The sequence below is a fragment of the Jaculus jaculus genome, chromosome 2 (assembly GCF_020740685.1).
Source record: "Jaculus jaculus isolate mJacJac1 chromosome 2, mJacJac1.mat.Y.cur, whole genome shotgun sequence".
NCBI lineage: Eukaryota > Metazoa > Chordata > Mammalia > Rodentia > Dipodidae > Jaculus > Jaculus jaculus.
In genome coordinates this window covers 25,804,278-25,823,777 of record NC_059103.1, presented here as the reverse complement: position 1 = coordinate 25,823,777, position 19,500 = coordinate 25,804,278, and the positions used below count along the sequence as shown (strand labels likewise).

The following is a 19,500-nucleotide window of genomic DNA, read 5'->3' as shown; positions in this document are numbered from 1 at the left end:
CCATCCATTTTAGCTAGCACCAAGATAATAGGTGGTCGATTACAGTAAAAAACAGAAGGATTAAATAGTTCACCTCACATTTGTATTGAAGAATAAAAATTCTGTCTGACCTTCGAAGTATAGAAGGGTCTAAAATGTCAGAAGAGTTTCCCATTTTCTGTTAGAACTGCAATGGATGCTATTAATTACTTGTTGGGCACCAATGACACCATGCTATATAACTTGGGGAAAACTAAATTCTGTTAAACTGGCTTTGGGATACAGTTAGTGGCCAAAAAAAAAAAAAAAAAAAAAAGTCAAGGTTGAAAAGGCAACTGATCCAATTGAGTATATTCTGTTATTGGAAAGAGCTGAGGACCAGCAGCTTATATTCATTTCTGCTCAGTTCAGTAGACTACAGAACAGACAAAGGGCTTAGGAGTCACGTTGAACTGAATGTGATTTCCCAAGATGTGATTTCTAGACGTGTCACTTAAGGTACATTTAGGTTACAGGAAGCCGTTGTATTCAAACTTCATTCATTTGAATGTTTAATGACTACAGAACTACTTACTGTTAGAGGTTGCACTGTTAAATTTTTGTAAGAATTAAACAGAAGCAGTAATAGAATGCCTGGAGTTTTCTTGTGTACTTGGTTTCCTTTTCTTAGCGGTAGGACTAACTTTTTTCTATTTATTGATTTGATCAAATGTTATTCGTGCTGTAGAGGTCATCAGGGCTTATTGCCTTGGAACTACTTGAAAAGGTAAGATAGAGATATTTTTAGGCAGCTTGCATTCCAAGGTCCCTTGGAAGGTCTTACTTTATCACCACAAGTCTTTATGGAAACCAGTTTTGGGGGCCTGCATGAAGCTTATATATTAGGAGCTAACCACAGGGATGAAAGCCTTGAGACACGCAACCAGTTAGAGAAAATGTCCAGGCCTGTTTCTTGGTCAGCCCTTCATCTGCATGAAGCAGGCTTCTTACAGTGAGTGAGGAGGCTCCCTGTGCTGTTGTCTTTGTGAGACACAGAAGTACAGAACGGCTCCCATGTGCCCTCGTTGTGCAAGCCCAACTCGTGTGCAAATGTCTTCACGACGTGGAATTAAAGACGCAGGTTGTGTGTAGTCAGGTTAAGGGAGCAGTCTTTGTTGTTCTGTGTCTCCTTAACCCTGTGGGGATAGGACACCATCGTATCACCCCAATCATAACCAGATATCTTCAGATAAGAGAAATCATTGTTGCTGAGTGCAAAGTTGGAACTTCTAGTCATAGCCTTATCTCTGCTTTTAGAATGAGTGATTCAATGAGTGAGAGACCTGTCTTAGAAGGTGCTGGAGACCTCTTACTTGGTGATGGGTGATGACTTTACAGAGTCTGATTGTTTTGAGTCATCCCCTATCTGTGGTTCACACATATTTCCCACAGACACAGAGTCCCATGTTGGGTAACAGCAGAACATGCCTCTGAATTAAGGTGCCAGCATTATCATTTTACTAACAAGTTCTAGCCAAATAGAATTGTCCAAGAATGCAGAGGAAACATGCTTGTCTCCTTTTGTTGAATTCAAAAGGAATGCCTGTAAATTTCAAACAGTGGGATTGGACATAGCTGATCTGACTCTGACCTCATGTCAGTTAGGTATCCGATTTATAACTGATTAAAATTTGGGCTTGCCCATGTAGGGGCTTAGAGCCACTATTACGAGGTTAGAAACTGAGAGTCTGTGGCTGCAGAGATTGTTCGTAAAGGCACTTGCTCACAAAGTCTGACAGTCTGAGTTTGATTCTCCAGTACTCATATACAGCCAGATGCACAAGGTACCACATGTATCTGGACTTCATTTACAGTAACAGGAGGCCCTGATATACCCATTCATATTCCCACCCCTTGTGAATATTTTAGAGTATAGTTGAGGGTCTGCAAGCAGTGTTAGCCATGTCCACATTTGAGGGAGTATTAAGAAAGTAATGAACATCTCATGTCTGGTCCTTCCCTGTGAATAATTTCCTCTCCTTCTCAGTCACCACCCCTGATTAACCCAAAGATAGTAACAGCAATAAATAATTTCTGCCAAACTCACAAAAATCCATTGCGTCTCAGTCATTCTTTTGGGGAACCATGAGATAGTATTTGGTAAGATTTGCTTAAAGATTAGCTGAGGGCTGGAGAGGTTGCTTAGTGGTTAAAGCACTTGCCTGCAAATCCTTAGGACCAGGACCCATGTTTGTCTCTCCAGACCCCATGTAAGCCAGATACACAAGGAGACACAAGTGTGCAAGGTTGCACATGCGCACAAGGTAGCCCATTAGTCTGGAGTTTGATTGCAGTGATTGGAGGCTGTGGCACGTCCATTCTCTCCCACCCCTCCCCCTTTGCTCTGTTGCATAAAAAAGGCCAGTCTATTGGGCTTGCCTAAAAAAAATTAAAAAGATTAGATGAAAAGCAAATCCCTGGTGCTTAAATTTGGCCTACACTCACTGAGGGCATGAGGATGGTTTCATTCTTAAGAACAGTGGCTTACAATTAACAGAAAATGGGGTGATTACTATATTTAATGTACCCACTCTTTCCAGGATGTAGTTTAATGGCAGGGTGGAATACTTTACCATAATATATCCAGTGATGCTCTGAAATTTCCATTTTGACTTGATTTATTTTTCTTAAAAATTTCAGTAACACTGGCAAAGAGTTGCCTTCAGGTAAGAGAAAAGAAGTAAGTCATTGTCAATCCTGAACTCTTATTTAAGTGCTAAGGAACATTCATGAATTGCTATAATAATGCCTCTCAGGAAACTGAATTTGACTATTTGTGTTAACCCTTAAAAATATATATAGATTTTTTTTTGGCAGTTTCTAATCCCCAGAACAGCTCCTTAAATATTCCTGCCATACACTAAACAATACATTAAGATGAAAACCATAAATGAATTGTGGGGAAACTGTGCCCTGTGTTAGAAGAGAGCGGTTCTGTCTCATTAAAACCTAGAGCAAGACAGGATTGATGTGTGAACAATTTAGGGAATTAAAGTCATTATTAGCACTCATAGAATTGTTGGATGGGCTATATAGAAATGTCGGTAGCCCCCATTCAGGTTTCCTGTGATGGCAGTCCTGTTATCACGTCATAGAGACTGTTGTCAGATGATGCCCAAGTCTAAGTATAGATGCAGGTGGGATGTATCTACCAGCAAGGTTCTTAGACGGTATCTAGAACCACACTCTCTACTCAGGAGGCCACAGCTCTTCATGTGACCTTGTTTTCAGTTTACTTTATTTGGAAAGCTGGTACTGCCACTGAGCCTGAAGGAGCATGTCACTTAGCAGGGAGGGGAGGCCTTGTTGTACCCAGCTTGATGATGGAGGAAGGACTGTGCATGAGCTGGGCGTGGCTTACTTTCGAGGTTGAAGGTGAGCCACACTTTTGGTGTGGGTAGGCTTCCCTGCCTTGGGCTCTGTGGGAGAATACATCATTTGAAATGTTTGTACTCCCCTATAGACTCACGTGTTTATGAGACCTAACGTTTGTACCAGATGGATTTTTTCTCACTAGTTTGGCTCATATTCTTATCTTACCAAAGCCAGAGTCCTAAATGTTAACCAGCAATAGATGAGTACCACTTCCCCTCACTTCAGTTCCTGCTGCTCAGCCCTGGCATCTCCTGTCCCCTGAACTTTTGTCATTGCCTGATAACCATTTACCCCCTTACATCTTCCACTCAAGGAAACAGAAGGGTTTTTTTTTTTAAATGTTTATTTATTTATAAGGAGAGAGAGAGAATGTGCACACCAGGGCCTTTTGCTACTGTAAACAAACTCCAGTTACATACACAACTTGGTGCATCTAGGTTTGTTTTTTTTTTTTTAACTTTCTAAAAAATTTAGCCAGGCGTGGTGGCTCACGCCTTTAATTCTAGCACTGGGGAGCCGGAGGTGGGAGGATTGCCATGAGTTCAAGGCCACCCTGAGACTCCTTAGTGAATTACAGGTCATCCTGGGCTACAGTGAGACCCTACCTCGAAAAAACAAAAAACAAAAAAATTATTTATTTGAGAGAGAGGAAAAGAAAAGAGGCAGAGAGAGAGAGAGAGAGAATGAGCATGCTGGGGCCTTTAGCCGCTGCAAAGGAACTCCAGATGCATGTGCCACCTTGTGCATCTGGCTTACGTGGATCCTGGTGAATCAACCCTAGGTCCTTTGGCTTTGCAAGCAAGTATCTTAACTGCAAGCTATCCCTTGAGCCCAAGAGAGGGATCTTTTAAATGTACCCATAAGACTCCTTCTTTCCTCACCTTAGAAAGTTTCATTGCATTCATGAGACCATCCAGCATCCTGCAATGGCCCATAGGACTTGACCCCTGCTCCCGCCATCACTGCTGCTACCCTCCTTCCCCACATCTCCCTCACTCATCTACTCTGGACTTTTTTCATTAGTTACTTTTTTTAAGGTCTGAGCCCCAGCCTTCCTCAGAGACATTATCCCAACCCCTCCCCCCATCTCTACATGACAGATTCACTTTGGTACCTGGAGCTTCAATGACCCTTTCATAGAGAATCCATCCCCAACCACATGAACTAAATTAGCCTCCCATCTATTTAAATCAGGCTCTTTGGGGCTGGAGGGATGGCTTAGCAGTTAGGTTAAGGCGTTTGCCTGCAAAGCCAAAGGACCCTGGTTCCATTCTCCAGGACCCACTCAAGCCAGATGCACAAGGTGGCACCTGTGTCTGGAGTTCATTTGCAGTGGCTACAGACCCTGACACCCCCATTCTCTCCCCCTCTCTCTCCCCCTCTCTCTCCCTCTCCCCCTCCCTCCCTCCCTCCCTCTCTCTCTCTCTCTCTCTCTCTCTCTGACTCAAATAAATAAAAACTTAAATCAGGCTGTTTGATGACACGTACCTCTGGCTGGGTCATGCATTTTCTTCCTTCAGATAGAATACAGTCTCCGCCAGAGTGGAGGACACATGCATCCTGGTTGGAGGTATCCACAGGCGTCTCCCAAAACATCTGGTGTGGAGAAGTTCATGGCAAGAATGTATTTATTCATGAATGAAACCATGGTAATGCCAGTATCTGTAACATCTCTAACTCCAAGCAAAGATCCCCAGTGTGTGTGTGTGCATCCATGCCATTGCTAATTGTGTCCTCTTCTTTGAAATCATGAAACTTATTCTGGAACCTTCAGCTTTCTTCCTCAGGTCTTGGCAGTCCAGGAATCGGTCTGCAGACCTTGCTTTTGACAGAGTCACACACTGCAAAAGGTCTGAAATGGCATTTGAATACTTGCTTCCTTTATAGATATAACTCCAGGGAGTTCTGTCCCCCGAAGCTTGCCTTTTCTGTCAATAGGATATTGAACTCTATTAAGGTCTCCATCTAGCTCAGATTCACTTTTCTTAAGAGCTGACTCTTCTAATGAAATGTATTTGGAGACTTGAGAGGGAAAAAATGTCACAGGAATATTTTTAGTATTACAGAAGTGTTGGAGGGGCTGGCTTAGCAGTTAAGGTGCTTGCCTGTGAAGCCTGAGAACCCAGGTTCCATTCCCTAGTATCCACATAAGCCAGATGCACAAGGTGGCACATGTGTCTGGAGTTCCTTTGTAGTACCTGGCGCACCCATTCTTTCTCTCATATACCCTTCCCCCTCCTCCCTCCCTCCCTCCCTCCCCCCCCCCCTCTCTCTTTCTCTCTCTGACTCTTGCTCTCAAATAAATAAAAATAAAAATCCTGCTGGGTGTGGTGGCATACTCCTTTAATCCCAGCGCTCAGGAGGCAGGTGTAGGAGGATTACTGTGAATTCAAAGCCACCCTGAAACTACAAAGTGAATTCCAGGTCAGCCTGGGCTAGAGTGAAACCCTACCTTGAAAAAATAGCATTAATTTTTTTAAGTGTTGGAAATTGTGTACTCTAGTATCTGATGCCAGTTTGATACTAGGGCTAGGGAAACTACGCCAGGGGTAGGGAAGCAGTGTAGGGGCCCACCTGCCCGATTTGTAAGCTTGAGGAACTGAGTTTGAGTCCTTGTTACCCATGGCCGCACATACCTGCAATCCCATAGCTGAAGAGATGGAAACAGAAGACTCCTGGCGCTCACTACTCAGAAGGTAGAGCTTGGTCAGTAAGCTCCAGGCCAAGGAGAGCCCCTGTCTCAAAACAAACAGAAAAAAAGGTGAATGGCATTCCTGAGGATAACACCCAAGGTTGTTCTCTGGCCTCCACATGATGTGTACACACACGTTCCCACACCCATAACACATACACACAAACCACACACACACACACACGCAAAGAAATATTTTATATATGTTAATAAGGTATCTGTTATGCTTCATCATCACTGTATCAATATATAAGAATATATTGAATATATATTAAACTGCATTTGTTCATTTTTTCTCCTCATCCATAGACCACAACTTTTTTTTTAATTTAGAAAGGAAGCCTAGCAGCTTATTGAAAATAGGTTTTTCTTATCTCTTCAAGTACAAATGGTTTTCCTGCCATTTTCACATTCTTTGGGCAATGTACTATTTCAGGAAACCAAAGAAAACCTTAGTGGGCACAAACAGTGATTGAGGCTTTATCTCAACTGATGATTGGCAGCCCTGGAGCCCTGTGCCCTTGTGCCTAGACAGAGGGCTCAGGCAGTGTCTTCTGTCTTCTCTGAAAAGAAAATTCCCTTCAATTTCATGCTGTTACTGCAACAGTGTTTCTTGGGGAACATAGAATTTTGGAACTGTAGAACAGGAAGGACAACCAAATCCTGCTGAGTTCACAGAGCATGGGATGGAACCCAGGGTCTCGGGCCAGTCTACCGCATGCCCCTCCGCACCTTGCGGCCTCCCTGTCGCAGTACTTCCCTGTGCTGCATGTTCCCAGTTTCCATTTTAACTTTATGAGATAGTCCGCGGCTTACATCTAAAGTTTAATTTAGTCTTGTTTATATTTTAGCTCACCACACTGAATTGTAGATGCAGCACTTCATCTCCTTATTGATGGATCTTAGCATCTATCCTTCACAGGTTTACAGAGATCATAGTGAAGGTGACATTTATGCTTCCCTCACAACAACTCCAACATATTTGTGCACGTGCGTGCATGTGTAATGTGGTGTGTTTACATCGTGTGGTGTGGCACTTCCTAAGTCACCTGCATTGCAAGATGCTTACCTGTGGTGGCTGGAAGTGAAGCTGGATGTCCTGCTTCATCACTCCTTTGTCTGGCCTTTTTTTTTTTTTTTTTTTGAGTTAGCGCCTCTTTGCTAATTATGGAGCACCCACTCACATGAGTCTCAGGTTTCTGCTTCCCTATGGGAACGGGTGACAGACTCATGTGGCCACGCCCGGCTTGGATCTGGAGGGTTGAACTCTGGCAGCCTCACCCTTCACCACTGAGCTATCTCTCCGGCCCCCAAATTCCAACTTTCTGCTACTTGCATAATCTTCAAAGGTCAGTCAGCTCTTACTAGAGTTGAGGTCTTGGCTTCTAAGGTTTGAACCTAGTAGGATCAAAAGCTCATTTCAAAACTGTCAGAATTGACCATACTGTTTCATCACAAGCATGGTCTTAGTTCTTTACTGTCAATATTTTTGAAGATAATATAGTCCATAAGCAGCCTTGCACATGGCTGGTTGGCACTTTGAGGGGCACTTAGCCTACTGCTGCCCATCATAGCCTGTCGGGTTCACTTCCAAGCTGACAGTGGCCAAGTGCACCTGGCCCTTTTTATGCTGTTGGTCCTCATGGCTACCACGGTGACCTCCCTGTAACAGGAGAAGTCTCTGTGGCAAGGGCTGACAGGCTAAGAGGACTGACATCCCTTGATTGGCTCATTCCAGCCCTCACCAGTCACCTCCCTTGTACCTATCATGTCGCACCCACAACAGACCCAGGACCCTTTGTCTATGTAAGTGGAATTGGTGATCTTTCATGTTCCGCTGTTACCTGACTGGTGATCTCTGCCCGTGACTTCCCCTGATCTGCCTTGTATTCTTTCTTTAAAACACAGAACAAGAGGGAAATGGTGATGTGGATTGGAGTTGAGAGTAAGTAGAAAAGTGGTGATCTGACCCAGCATAACGGCTGGACCAATGGAGGACACTTGTTGACATGGGGAAGACTGAAAGTGGGGCACAATGAAGAGTGGTGGTTCAGACATTTTCAACCTTAGGTGTTCTTGAGTCACCTAGATAAAAGAAAGAGGAAGAGTTGTCCATATGTTTTTGACAGTCAAAGAGAGAGAGAGAGAGATCATACACAAAGAGGTGTATATTTTGAATTTGCCATTGTACTTTGAAAACAGTGTGGCTAAGCTCTCAAGAATGAGTTTAAAGGAAGGCTGGGGCTGGAGAAATGGCTCAGCAGTTAAGGCACTTATCTGCAAAGCCTAACAACCTGGGCTGTCTTCCCAAGTGCCCACTTAAAGCCCGATGTACAAAGTGACACATGCATCTGGAATTCATTTGCAGCTACTGGAACCCCTGGCATTCCCATTCTCTCTGTTTCTTTTTTCCCTATCTCTCTCTGCAAATAAATTTTAAAAAATATTTAAAAAAAAAAAAAAAAAGAGTGAGGCTTATTCCTAAGAACTGCCTGGCTTGGCAACTGGGATCTGAACAGGGAAACAAATCAACCAGCAAAAACAAGTGTCAAACATGCATAGGGCACTGAAAAATGAGAGGCACCAAGAATGTATTGGCTCACAGAGAGGTCACTAGGAAACTTAGCAGGGTTTTTAGGACAATGGCGAGCATGCTAAAGAGTAAGGGTGAGGGTATCTGACAGCTGGACAAGACTCCTCTTGGAAGCTTGGCTCTCAGGAAAAGTAGAGAGGAAGGGCTTGTATGAAAAGTAGTTGTTTGGGGTAGATGACAATAATGTATTTGCAAAAGTACAAATGAGAAGAATTTACCAGAAGGACTGGATATACTGCTGGCTTTCCTTCTAGCAATTGATGGTTTTAGCAGACTGGTGACTAGTGTTTATTAGCCACAAGCATGTGTTTTATCTATATTCAATCTAGTGCATGCAATACTACTGTTTTCTAACGTTCTCTTCTCTTCAGCTCAGTCTGTGTCAGTATAAATGACTGCTGATTGTGTTACTGGAAGGAAACATTCTCAGCCCCCAACAGAAAGTGATACAAAATACTCACTCTTAGCTTTGACTTACACTGTGCCCTTTATAGTACTAAATTTACCTTATTCATTGCATGTTGATGAGGCTAAAAAGTTCGAGATAACTCAGCTGAGCATGCTGGCTCAGACTTGGAATCCTAGCACTTGGGGGAGCTGACACAGGAGGATTGCTGACAAATTTGAAGCTAGCCTGGGCTATAGAGTTGAGATCCTATCTCCAAACAATAAACAGATTCTTAATAACTGTAAATCCTAAAAGCTGGGTAAGGACATCTCAAAGTTTACTAGGCTAGTGGCACAAAAGAATCCTCTGTTTTTAAAATTTATTTATTTATTTATTTGAGAGTGACAGGCACAGACAAAAAGAGGCAGATTCAGAGAGAGGGAGAATGGGAGCACCAGGGCCTCCAGCCACTGCAGACGAACTCCAGATGCGTGCGCCCCCTTGTGCATCGGGCTAACGTGAGTCCTGGGGAGTCAAGCCTCAAACCGGGATCTTTAGGCTTCATAGGCAAGCGCTTAACCGCTAACCCGTATCTCCAGCCCAGAAATCTCTACTTTTAATTTCTGTTTCTTTTGTATGTACTTGTATGTTTGTGGTAAACATGTGTGTGTATGTTTTTACATATGTGAGTGCATGTGGAAGCCAGAGGTATTCAATATTGTGAGTCATCGTCAGTCAAAAATTCATTTTATTTTTTGAGTCGGTGTCTCTCATACGTAGATCATGCTTGCAGATTCATCTAGACTAGCTAGTCAGCAAGCCCCAGAAGTCCACTTGCCACTGCCTCTTCAGTGCAAAAATTATAGGTACCTGCCAGTGTGCTCAGATTTTTACATGAGTTCCAGGTCTTGCATGAGCTATGAAAGGAAAGCTACAGTTTTAAAAAACATTTTATTTATTTCTTTTTTTTTGAGAGCAAGAGAGAAAAAAAAGAAGTAAGAAAGAGAGTAGGCATGCCAAAGCCTCCAGCCACTGCAAATGTACTCCAGATACATGCGTCACCCTGTGTATCTAGCTTCATGTGGCCACTGGGGAATAGAACCTAGGTCCTTTGGCTTTTCAGGCAAGCACCTTAACCACTAAGCCATCTCTCTAGCCCAGAAAGGTACAGTTTTTAAGTTGTAAGAATCAGCCATGAAATGACTATTAGAAAAAGAACCAAAGCAATGGTAAACATGAAAATCTAGCTTTAAAAGGTTTTGATCTTTAAGTATAATAGTGAAGGAGTATGCTATAAATTTATTGGATTAATGAGTTGAAATTAAAAGTACTGTCTTTGGTTGTTTGATATCGTTCAATGCCGAAAGCATCAGTTTACTTGCTGACATTGGCATGTAGGTAGGGAAGAGTAATGTGAAAACTTGAAATTGCATTTACTAAGCTAGGCTGCCAATGTGGGTTCATTTCTTTGGTAAAGTATGAACTTATGTCCTTTCAGACAGCGGAATTGGATATTGATTTTGTGAGATTCCAGAGTTAAGAAGTATTGCAATTTTCAAATATGATGCTTTACTGTCTCTCAATAACCATAAACATTTTATTTTATAAAAAAAAAAAACATTGAAATCCAGCAATGAGTTTTTTCACTTACTATATTATCCATATAGAGCTGAGAAGAAGTAATATACCTAAGAAATATTTGATAGGAGCATACAAATGTATTTTGAGGTTGAAGGTGCTGTGATTCCTGTGGTATGTGACAAATAACTAGTAAACAACCGGGCTGGGGAGATGGCCTAGTGGTTAAGTGCTTGCCTGTGAAGCCTAAGGACCCCAGTTTGAGGCTCGATTCCCCAGGACCCACGTAAGCCAGATGCACAAGGGGGCGCATGCATCTGGAGTTCGTTTGCAGTGGTCGGAAGCCATGGCGCGTCCATTCTCTCTTTCTCTCTGCATGTTTCTCTCTCTGTCTGTTGATCTCAAATAAATAAGAATAAACAAAAAAGTATTTTTAAAACAAGGGGGTAATCACCCAAACAAAAGCAGCTGATGGGATGGAAAGTTTCTTAATGGCATGGCAGAGCAGAGGCTGGGCTCCTTTATATCTGCTGGGAGGAAGCAGTAAGAGGGAGCGAGCTCGCACTAGCAAAGTCTGGGCTAGGCTGTAAAGTCCTAAGACCCACCCTCATGGACACACCTCCTCCAGCAAGGCTACACCTTCTAAAGGCTCCACCAGCTGGGGAGTAAGGAGAAGGCTCAATCACAAAACTGGAGGCTATGGGAGACATTTTTGCATTCAAACCACCACACCCCTGCCGCCACATCCAGTGTCTGCCTTGCTTCATTCTAGTTTGAACTTTTCATTTTACAGAGAAGGAAACAGGAGAATAGAATAATTAAGTTATTCACACAGCATCCCATGTGAAACCTGACTGCTGCTGATTCTTGTCGTGTATTATATCTATTAAGTTTAGAAAGTGAAGCAAATGGATACGTTTAGAATTTGAAATAAGATTTTAGACTTCTCTTTCTGCAGTTCTTCAGTACTTTTGACATCTAGTTATTAAGTTATAGCTGTAATTTGCTGAGCTACTCATAACATAGTAATAAAGACATAAAACATACTAAAAAGACCTTGATGCTATTGAAAATTATTTTAATAATATGAACATGATTTATATGCAAGAACAGCCTTGACATGAGATGACCTGAACATCTTTTTTTTAAGTGCTGTTTCTAGTAGTCATTGATGTTTTACTTTTTTTTTACACTTATTATTTAGTGACTAGTAGGGTTTTGTTTTTTCAAAGAGATTCTATAAAGCCACCTGAGCTTTTTCTTTTTGATTCTATGGGAAGACTTCCATTCTCCTGATGAAAGCACCAGAGTAAAAGGACCAATAATGTTTCATTGGGCTGTGTTTGGATAATTATATGCTAATGTTTCTAGCTGGGTAGATAGAAACACATCTGTTTCATATTTTACATAGATAACAATCTGTATTCTTTATATAAATTTTTATGTTGTTGGGTCTTCAGCACAGAAATTTAACTGAGTTCTGTGTTCTTAGCTATATAACACAGAAATATGCGTTTGAGGAATGTTCATAGGGGTTAAAGACTATAAGTAAGAGTAGTTACACCTTTAAATGTGTGTACATGATAATCAGTGAGATTGCGTTTTACAATTTGATTATTCATTAGATTTTATTGAAAAACTGTATTCATTGGTAGTGGAAGCTTTGGGGTATAAACAGACATGTATCTCACTCTGAAATATATAGGTAAGAGGTGAAGGGGAAAAAGAAAAATTGTAAAAATTGGATAACTAGAGGAAGAAAACTGTAAGAGATGGCTAGAAGTACTGTGTGACCAATTGATGGCCTCTCTCAGCTAGAGCTTTTGGTATGGGAAAGTTGACTACTTGGAGCAAAGAAAGAATGTTTTCCACATGTCTCAAAGGCCTTAAGGCACAGAAACCTTGAGATGCGTTAGAAACCTAAAAGGAGACTATTGTGAATTGGGAAAATTGACAGGAACCAGGGTAGCCATAACCTGAAAGGTCATAGCAAGTAGGAATTGAGATATTTTTCGTAATTTCTTTGGGAACCTGTGAAAGCATTTTCAGCAGGGGTTGATATGAGTGGATATATGCTCAATAAGTATTAGACTGAGGTGAGCAGCAGTGGAACCGAGAAAACCAGCTGGGTGTAAAAGATGGAGTATAGAAGAGAAATGGTGGGGAAGATCATTGAGCAGCAAGGCACCAGTTCAAGGTATCTTTTGGGATTGGAATCCGAACACTTTCTGTCGAATATTAGATAAAGAAGGAAAAGTAAGGAAAGATAAGAAGAATGACTTCTCCTGGCCTAAAGAAATAGCTCCTAGACTGGGCATGGTGGCACATGCCTTCACTCAGAAGTCAGAGGATAACAATGAGTTCAAGGCCACCCTGAGATTACATAGTCAATTTCAGTACCCAAGGAAAGCCAGGTGCATAAAGTGGCACATGCATCTGGAGTTTACAGCGGCTAGAGGCACTGGTACACCCATTCTCCCACTCTCTCTCTCTCTCTCTCTCTCTCTCTCTCTCTCTCTCTCTCTGTGTGTGTGTGTGTGTGTGTGTGTGTGTGTGTGTGTGTGTGTGTGCCTGCCTGTCTCTCTCTCCTTGCAAATAATTTAAAAAAAAAAAGAAAAAGAATCCTTCCTCTTTCAAAACCTGGAATTTAATATATATGGTGAATTCCATGATTCCAACACCTTAATTCTCCATCACTGTTTTCTCTTCGTACTCAGAGCCATTTTCTAGGAGAAGCATCACAAAGAAAATGTAATATTTATTTTCAAGATTTGTTTGAAAATCTAAAATGTAATATAAGAGGAAAAAGAAGAAAAATAACGTTAGTTTGGCTCACTCTCAGTCTGGGTTTGGACTTGATATTTACATATGCTTTGGGTAGCTCAGCATAGCTCAGCTCATCCACATTGATGTGTCTTTTATTCAACATAAGCAAAAGCTGGTGATTGTGAAAAGTACCTCTACCTGGAAAGGATAGATATAGCACTGATTGGGATTTGTCAAGTTCCCCTCTTCAGATTAATATGCGTGTGTGTGTGTGTGTGTGTGTGTGTGTGTGTTGTAAAGATAGTAACTAAGTGGTAGCTTAACTATAAAGTTACAAAAGTGACCATAAAGTACTTAGCCATCAAGTCGCTAGTCATATTTGCATAACCCCATACTATAGCAGTGAGTAAAACAAACCAGTATTACAGTAGCCTTTTGGTCAGTATATTTTTACCATGAAATTAGAATTCTGAAGGGGAATTATATGAGATATTTGTCTCTGGGATATTTACCACACAGATGCAAATTACCTAAAATGTTATGTGTACTTGGTAGGGTAACTTTATTACTGCCTGGAGTAAGACATCTGCTTTAAAACATAAGGCAATTATTTGTTAGTAGGAGAAAGAAGGAACCCCAGTAGCTCTGTTCTTTAAGATGAGGATTAGTTTTCTTTTCTGGCACATGTAGAAACTGAGGCACAGAATATTTGCCCTCAGGCTGGAGAGGTTGCCCAGTGGTTAAAGGCACTAGCTTGCAAGGTCTGACAGCCTGGGTTCAATTCCCCAGCACCCATGTAAAGCCAAATATACAGAGTGCTAAACAAACATGTATGGAGTTTTGTTTGTAGCTGAAAGACGTCCTGGGGTACTCACCCCCACCCCGCATCCTATAAACAAACCTTCTGACACAAAACCATCTTATTCTAACAGTGAGTAGAAACACACTCCTTATGAAGATCTTTGTTTGAATTTCTTGTGAGATATGGGATATTTTCACCTTTGGGTGTTACCTGGCAATAGGAAGAAGCCAGGAAGAAGATGAGATTTAGTTAGAAGGGAAGGATGGAAGAGAGGGGGTACCGCCTGGGCCCCCCTCCTACCCATGGCAGTACTGGTCCAGCATGAGACGACTCCATGGCCCTGAAGGAAGCTTCTTTTGTAGTTGCATTTATAATTAGAAGAACTAAAATGGAAACCACATTTGTTGATTCTGGAAGAATCTATAGATTCTGACGTGGGAGGGTGGGCCCCTAAGATAGAGGATGAGAAGAAATGTATACATCTATTCCAGGCATATCTGTGCATTTTCCCCAGAAATTTCACTTACCTGAAGTTAAAAATGATACTTAATTACTATGACATTTTAAAACTTTTTATGGGCAACCTCCATACATATACACAGTGTACTCTGATCATAATCCCCTCCCCCGCTCTTTTTGTACTCCCTCCCCCACCCCTTCCACTGAATTCCCTTGTCTTTCTAACTAGTCCCTCTTATTTTGATGTCACTCTTCCCCTCATATTATGCAGGTCTTGTGTACATGGGACCACGACGGTGAGGTCGTGAATGCACCGACGACTTCATTGTCTGGAAGACTGTTCCTATTCCAGAGCACCCTCTCCATCCTTTGGCTCTTACATTCTTTCCATGTAGTGTAACATTTTGGAAATGTCATTTATGATCCTGGCCAAAATCTAATGGGAACAGGCACTGTTGATCATTACCTAGTTATGCATCCATTTTGAGGCACCACTGGACACCCATCTTGAGGGCACCTTTGTCCCAGTAGTTTTGGGAATGTGCGAGGATTGTGTTTTGTTCTTACCCATCTTCTCCTTTCCTGGGTCCTTTTTAGCATTTCCTGCTTAGCTCTTCATTTTTCAAGAAAATAATTGCATAGTAACAAGCTTGTCTGTTTTGTTTTTTCTTTTCTGCGTGCAGAACAATCAACCATGACGACTGAATCAGGATCAGACTCGGAATCCAAGCCAGACCAGGAGGCTGAGCCCCAGGAGGCGGCGGGTCCGCAGGGGCAGGCGGCAGGGCCACAGCCCGGGCAGCAGGAGCCCCCGAGTGGGAACAGTGAGGAGCAGCCTGGGCTGGAACAGTTCGAGGCCGAGGCCGCAGCAGCACACAGCACCCCAGTGCGGAGGGAGGTGAGCTCTGAGGCCTCCCAAAGCCAATTAGGGAACACAGTGTAGGGACAACTGTGAGGGTCATCAGCTTTGGCCCTGTGTCCCTAGGCAGATGACAATGTGTCCTGCTTGGTGTTTATCCCTATCTTTGCCTGATAATGCTTGCCTTTGATCAGAGCAGTTAAACTCATGCTGAAATCCCTGCTGGGGATTTTGTTCACACTTGGGCTTACAGGAAGGGTAGAGAGCAAATTGAAATCTTCAATTGTACTTTTGGATTTTATTTCAAACTTTAAGGGGTTAGGGCTTGTTCTGACTTTTCTCGACAGCATTCTGGCTTTGCTGTTGCCATTTACTTTTAGTGACCATTTTAGGACTTTCTCTGACCTGTATGCATCTCCATATAGGTTCAACTGTGTTCCCTAGACATGTTAGGTGGTCATGAGCAATGCATTTATTTTATAGGCTTTCATTCATGTGCCAGAGAGATAGAGCTCAGTAGGTACAGTACATGCTCAATATGTGGAAGCTGGGTTCAATCCCCAATATTACCAAAATAAATAAATGCATAAATAAATAAATATTAAAAAGAATAAAGTATAGTGTATGCCACATCCTTGAATGAATCAATGTTTATGTTTCTTTAAAGCAGCATGTGTTTGGATTGCTAAGTGGCACATGTGAAAGTCCCTATAAGTGATTGGCTTCTTATAGTGCTAAAGGATTTGTATTGTTAGAAATTCTCAGACATAGAGAACAGACATGAAACTAGCATATGATCAACAATCTCTGGACATCACAACCTAACATAGTATATTATTCTGACATTTACTATTTTTGAAGCCTGTTTTTTTTTCTTTTTTTAAAGTGCTTATTTTTAATTTAATTTATTTATTTGAGAGAGCAAGAGAGGGAAACAGGCAGACACGCGCACGTGTGCACACACACACACACACACACAGAGAGAGAGAATGGGCACACCAGGGCCTCCAGCCACTGTAAACGAACTCCAGATGCATGTGCCACTTTGTACATCTGGCTTATGTGGTTCCTGGGGAATCAAACTGAGGTCCTTTGGCTTTTCAGGTGAACACATTAACCATTAAGCTATCCCTCCGGCCCCCTGACATTTATTTGTTACAGCATTTATAGATTCTGCTTCTTTTTTACTTTTTTGAATTTTTGTTTTTATACACTGAAAACACTTTAGATTCTTCTTTCAAATGGCATTAATAGCAACTCTTATTTTTACTTTATTACTAGAGGCTTTGTTTAATCTAAGAGGTTTTGTGTTAAGAGCTGGGGGGGGGGGGCATCCCAGCCTGGCAAACACGGCCTGAGACACTGCCATGGCTCAATCACGCTTCTCCTTTGTGCTGTTTTCCCTCCTGCAGAGGAGTCACGATGGTTGGGCCTAGTGTTTCATTGGGTCATTTGTTTTATGTCTTAAAGTTTGTAAGTGCCTACCATTCCTTTATTCCTTTCTGAGTACTATTCTGAAATGAAAATGGGAGGGAACTGCAGACAAGGATGAGTGTCTGTGCCTAAGCGTGCTCAAGCACAGCCCTGTGTTGCTTGGAGGTGGGTTACATCCTGAGGAATGGATGCTGGGCAACTTCCTCATCATGTGCCCATCATCAAATACACGTGTATGAACTAATGGTATAGCTTCCTGCACACCTAAGTGCAATATGTGTGTATACACACATACATGTATGTATATATACATATGCATACTATATATCATATTCATATTCATTATATGTGTATATACACTTGCACATGCATGTGTGTTTGTGGCCTAGGGCTTTTAGGACCATCATGAGCAAAACTACGTAAGATTAAATGAAGCTCAAAAGAAAGTGATACAGGAGATGTACAAGGATGCTGTTTTTATAGCACATCATACACTTTTATATCAAGATATATGCTATACTTCATGCCTCCAGCAGTGCAGTAGATTTGCATCTGACTTTACAATACCAGTGACATCACCATGCAGTAGGAGTTCCTCAGCTCTATTATAACCTAAGGTGTTCCCCCATCATGTATGTGGTCTGTGTGAAATTAAGCAAGGACTGACTAGGCTTTATCTTCTGTAGTTAGAGATTTGAAACCCAACAAGAAAAATGAGGCCGAGGGAGCAGAGGAGAAGGAGTCTGGCTGCACAGGGCAGAACTCTGCTGAGTAAAGTCCTGTCTCTTACCGATGTTGCTAGCCTTAGCACGCTGTGCAGCCTCATCTTCCTCCTCCTCTACAAAATGAAGAGTTTGGAAAAGGCCATTCCTGAGGTTCTTCCATAAGGGCCTCTGCTTCATACCAGGACGCCGGTTGTGTTAGAAGGAAAATGAAGTATGTTTAGGTGCCCAGAGATGATTAAAACACAAACTTCACTGGATTTGCATGTATTGAGGTTCTGGCCTTTAGAACATCTTCTAGGCTCCCTGGGCCTGCCAGTCCTCAGCTGCACGTGAAGCAACACCTGCACGTCAGCGTGGCTAGGAGAATAGAATGGCATGGAGGATTTGCCACAATGACTGACACTGACATTTTAAAATTGCAGCGTGCTGCATGACTTTGATTCATAGTTCATTTGAGGTACTTGATCTGTTCTTCCAATGCTCTTAAAGTTGTTTCAGGGCAGCAAGAATGTAAGAGCCACAAGAAGGGAAGGAGTACTTTGGGGCAGTTGTTACATTTACCTTCCAATTGCTGGGACAAAACACCTGACCATAAGCAGCTTATGGGAGGACAGAGTTTATTTCAGGCTTACAGCTTTGAGGGCATATTTGGTCATGGTGGAGGAAGCTGGCTAACTTCATCCTACATCCACATCACAGAGAGAAGAGCAATGCCAGCTGCTAGGTCCACCCTTGATGACACACTTCCTCCAAGAGGGACCTACCTCTCAAAGACTCGACCAGGTGTAGACTAAACAGAAAGTTCAATCACAAGCACCTGAGGCTATAGGGACATTTACTTTCAAACTGCCACAGGGTCTGTCCTCCAGACATGAACTAATCCATGTATACATGATCTCACAGTGGAGTACATTATCGCTCAAGACCTGCCCAACATTGAGCCAATAAAAAATTTGACATAGGGGAACAGAGGAGGACAAAAATAATGAGACTTCAAAACATAAGGAAGACTACTTAGAAAGAAGAAGGACTGAATGTAATATGATTATAGGGTGGGGACAAAAGAGAGCAGTGCGGCGGTGGCAATATGATCAAATTATAATCTGTTCAAAAAATGTCTTATTAGACCCTTGTTGGTGGATTACTTGTTCACATGTTACACAAAGACTGGCCTTCAAATAGTACATTTTAAAGATCTTCTGCACAAAACAAACATCTTCTGGAGTTGATGTTTAAGTAACTTGGAAAATTTACTCTCATAGTCACTTACAGAATAGGGAAAGTGAAATTTAAACTTCCCTAATACATTACAAAAGTTGATTCCAGGACTGGAGAAATTGCTCAGTGGTTAAAAATGCTTGTCTGCAAAGTCTGGTGGCCTACAGAACATGTAATGTTCTGTGTCAATAAAGGCAGGCCAGTCAGAAAGAATGGCCAACAACTTTGTGTTAGGATCAGCCATTGGCACTTTGTTCACCTAGCGGTATATTTGGAGACAATGTTCATAGTTTCACACTTGGCTAGTCTTAGATGTTTCCTCTATCTCTCGTTTCTCTTAGACAGGGTCTTGGCACATAGCCCTGGTCGGCCTTGACCTTGTGGCAACCTCCAGTCTCTTCCTCCGAAGTGCTGGGATACAGATGTGTGGGGGGCATTCCAGGATGAAAGCCAGTGGGCACATCTTAGTTCATACTGTTGTCAAGGGCAGAACTCCCATCTTGGCCTCCCACCACAGGGTAGGCCTTCCTCAGCTCCCAATGGATCTCAGGTTTAATCCTGTGCATGTGGAATGGTCTGAGGGCCTCAAAGTA

General features: G+C 42.2%; 1 protein-coding gene across 23 annotated transcripts in view; it reads left to right on the top strand.

The window, feature by feature from the left end:
• Window positions 1-19,500, top strand: part of Epb41l3 (erythrocyte membrane protein band 4.1 like 3) — a 167,908-nt gene that overhangs the window by 45,792 nt on the left and 102,616 nt on the right. For all 23 annotated transcript variants that reach the window (XM_045142644.1, XM_045142646.1, XM_045142645.1 and 20 more), the window contains one exon: window positions 15,355-15,569. In XM_045142644.1, the coding sequence (XP_044998579.1) occupies window positions 15,366-15,569 (204 nt within the window). In that variant the 5' untranslated portion in view covers window positions 15,355-15,365. Of the gene's footprint in view, window positions 1-15,354; window positions 15,570-19,500 lie in introns of those variants that run through there.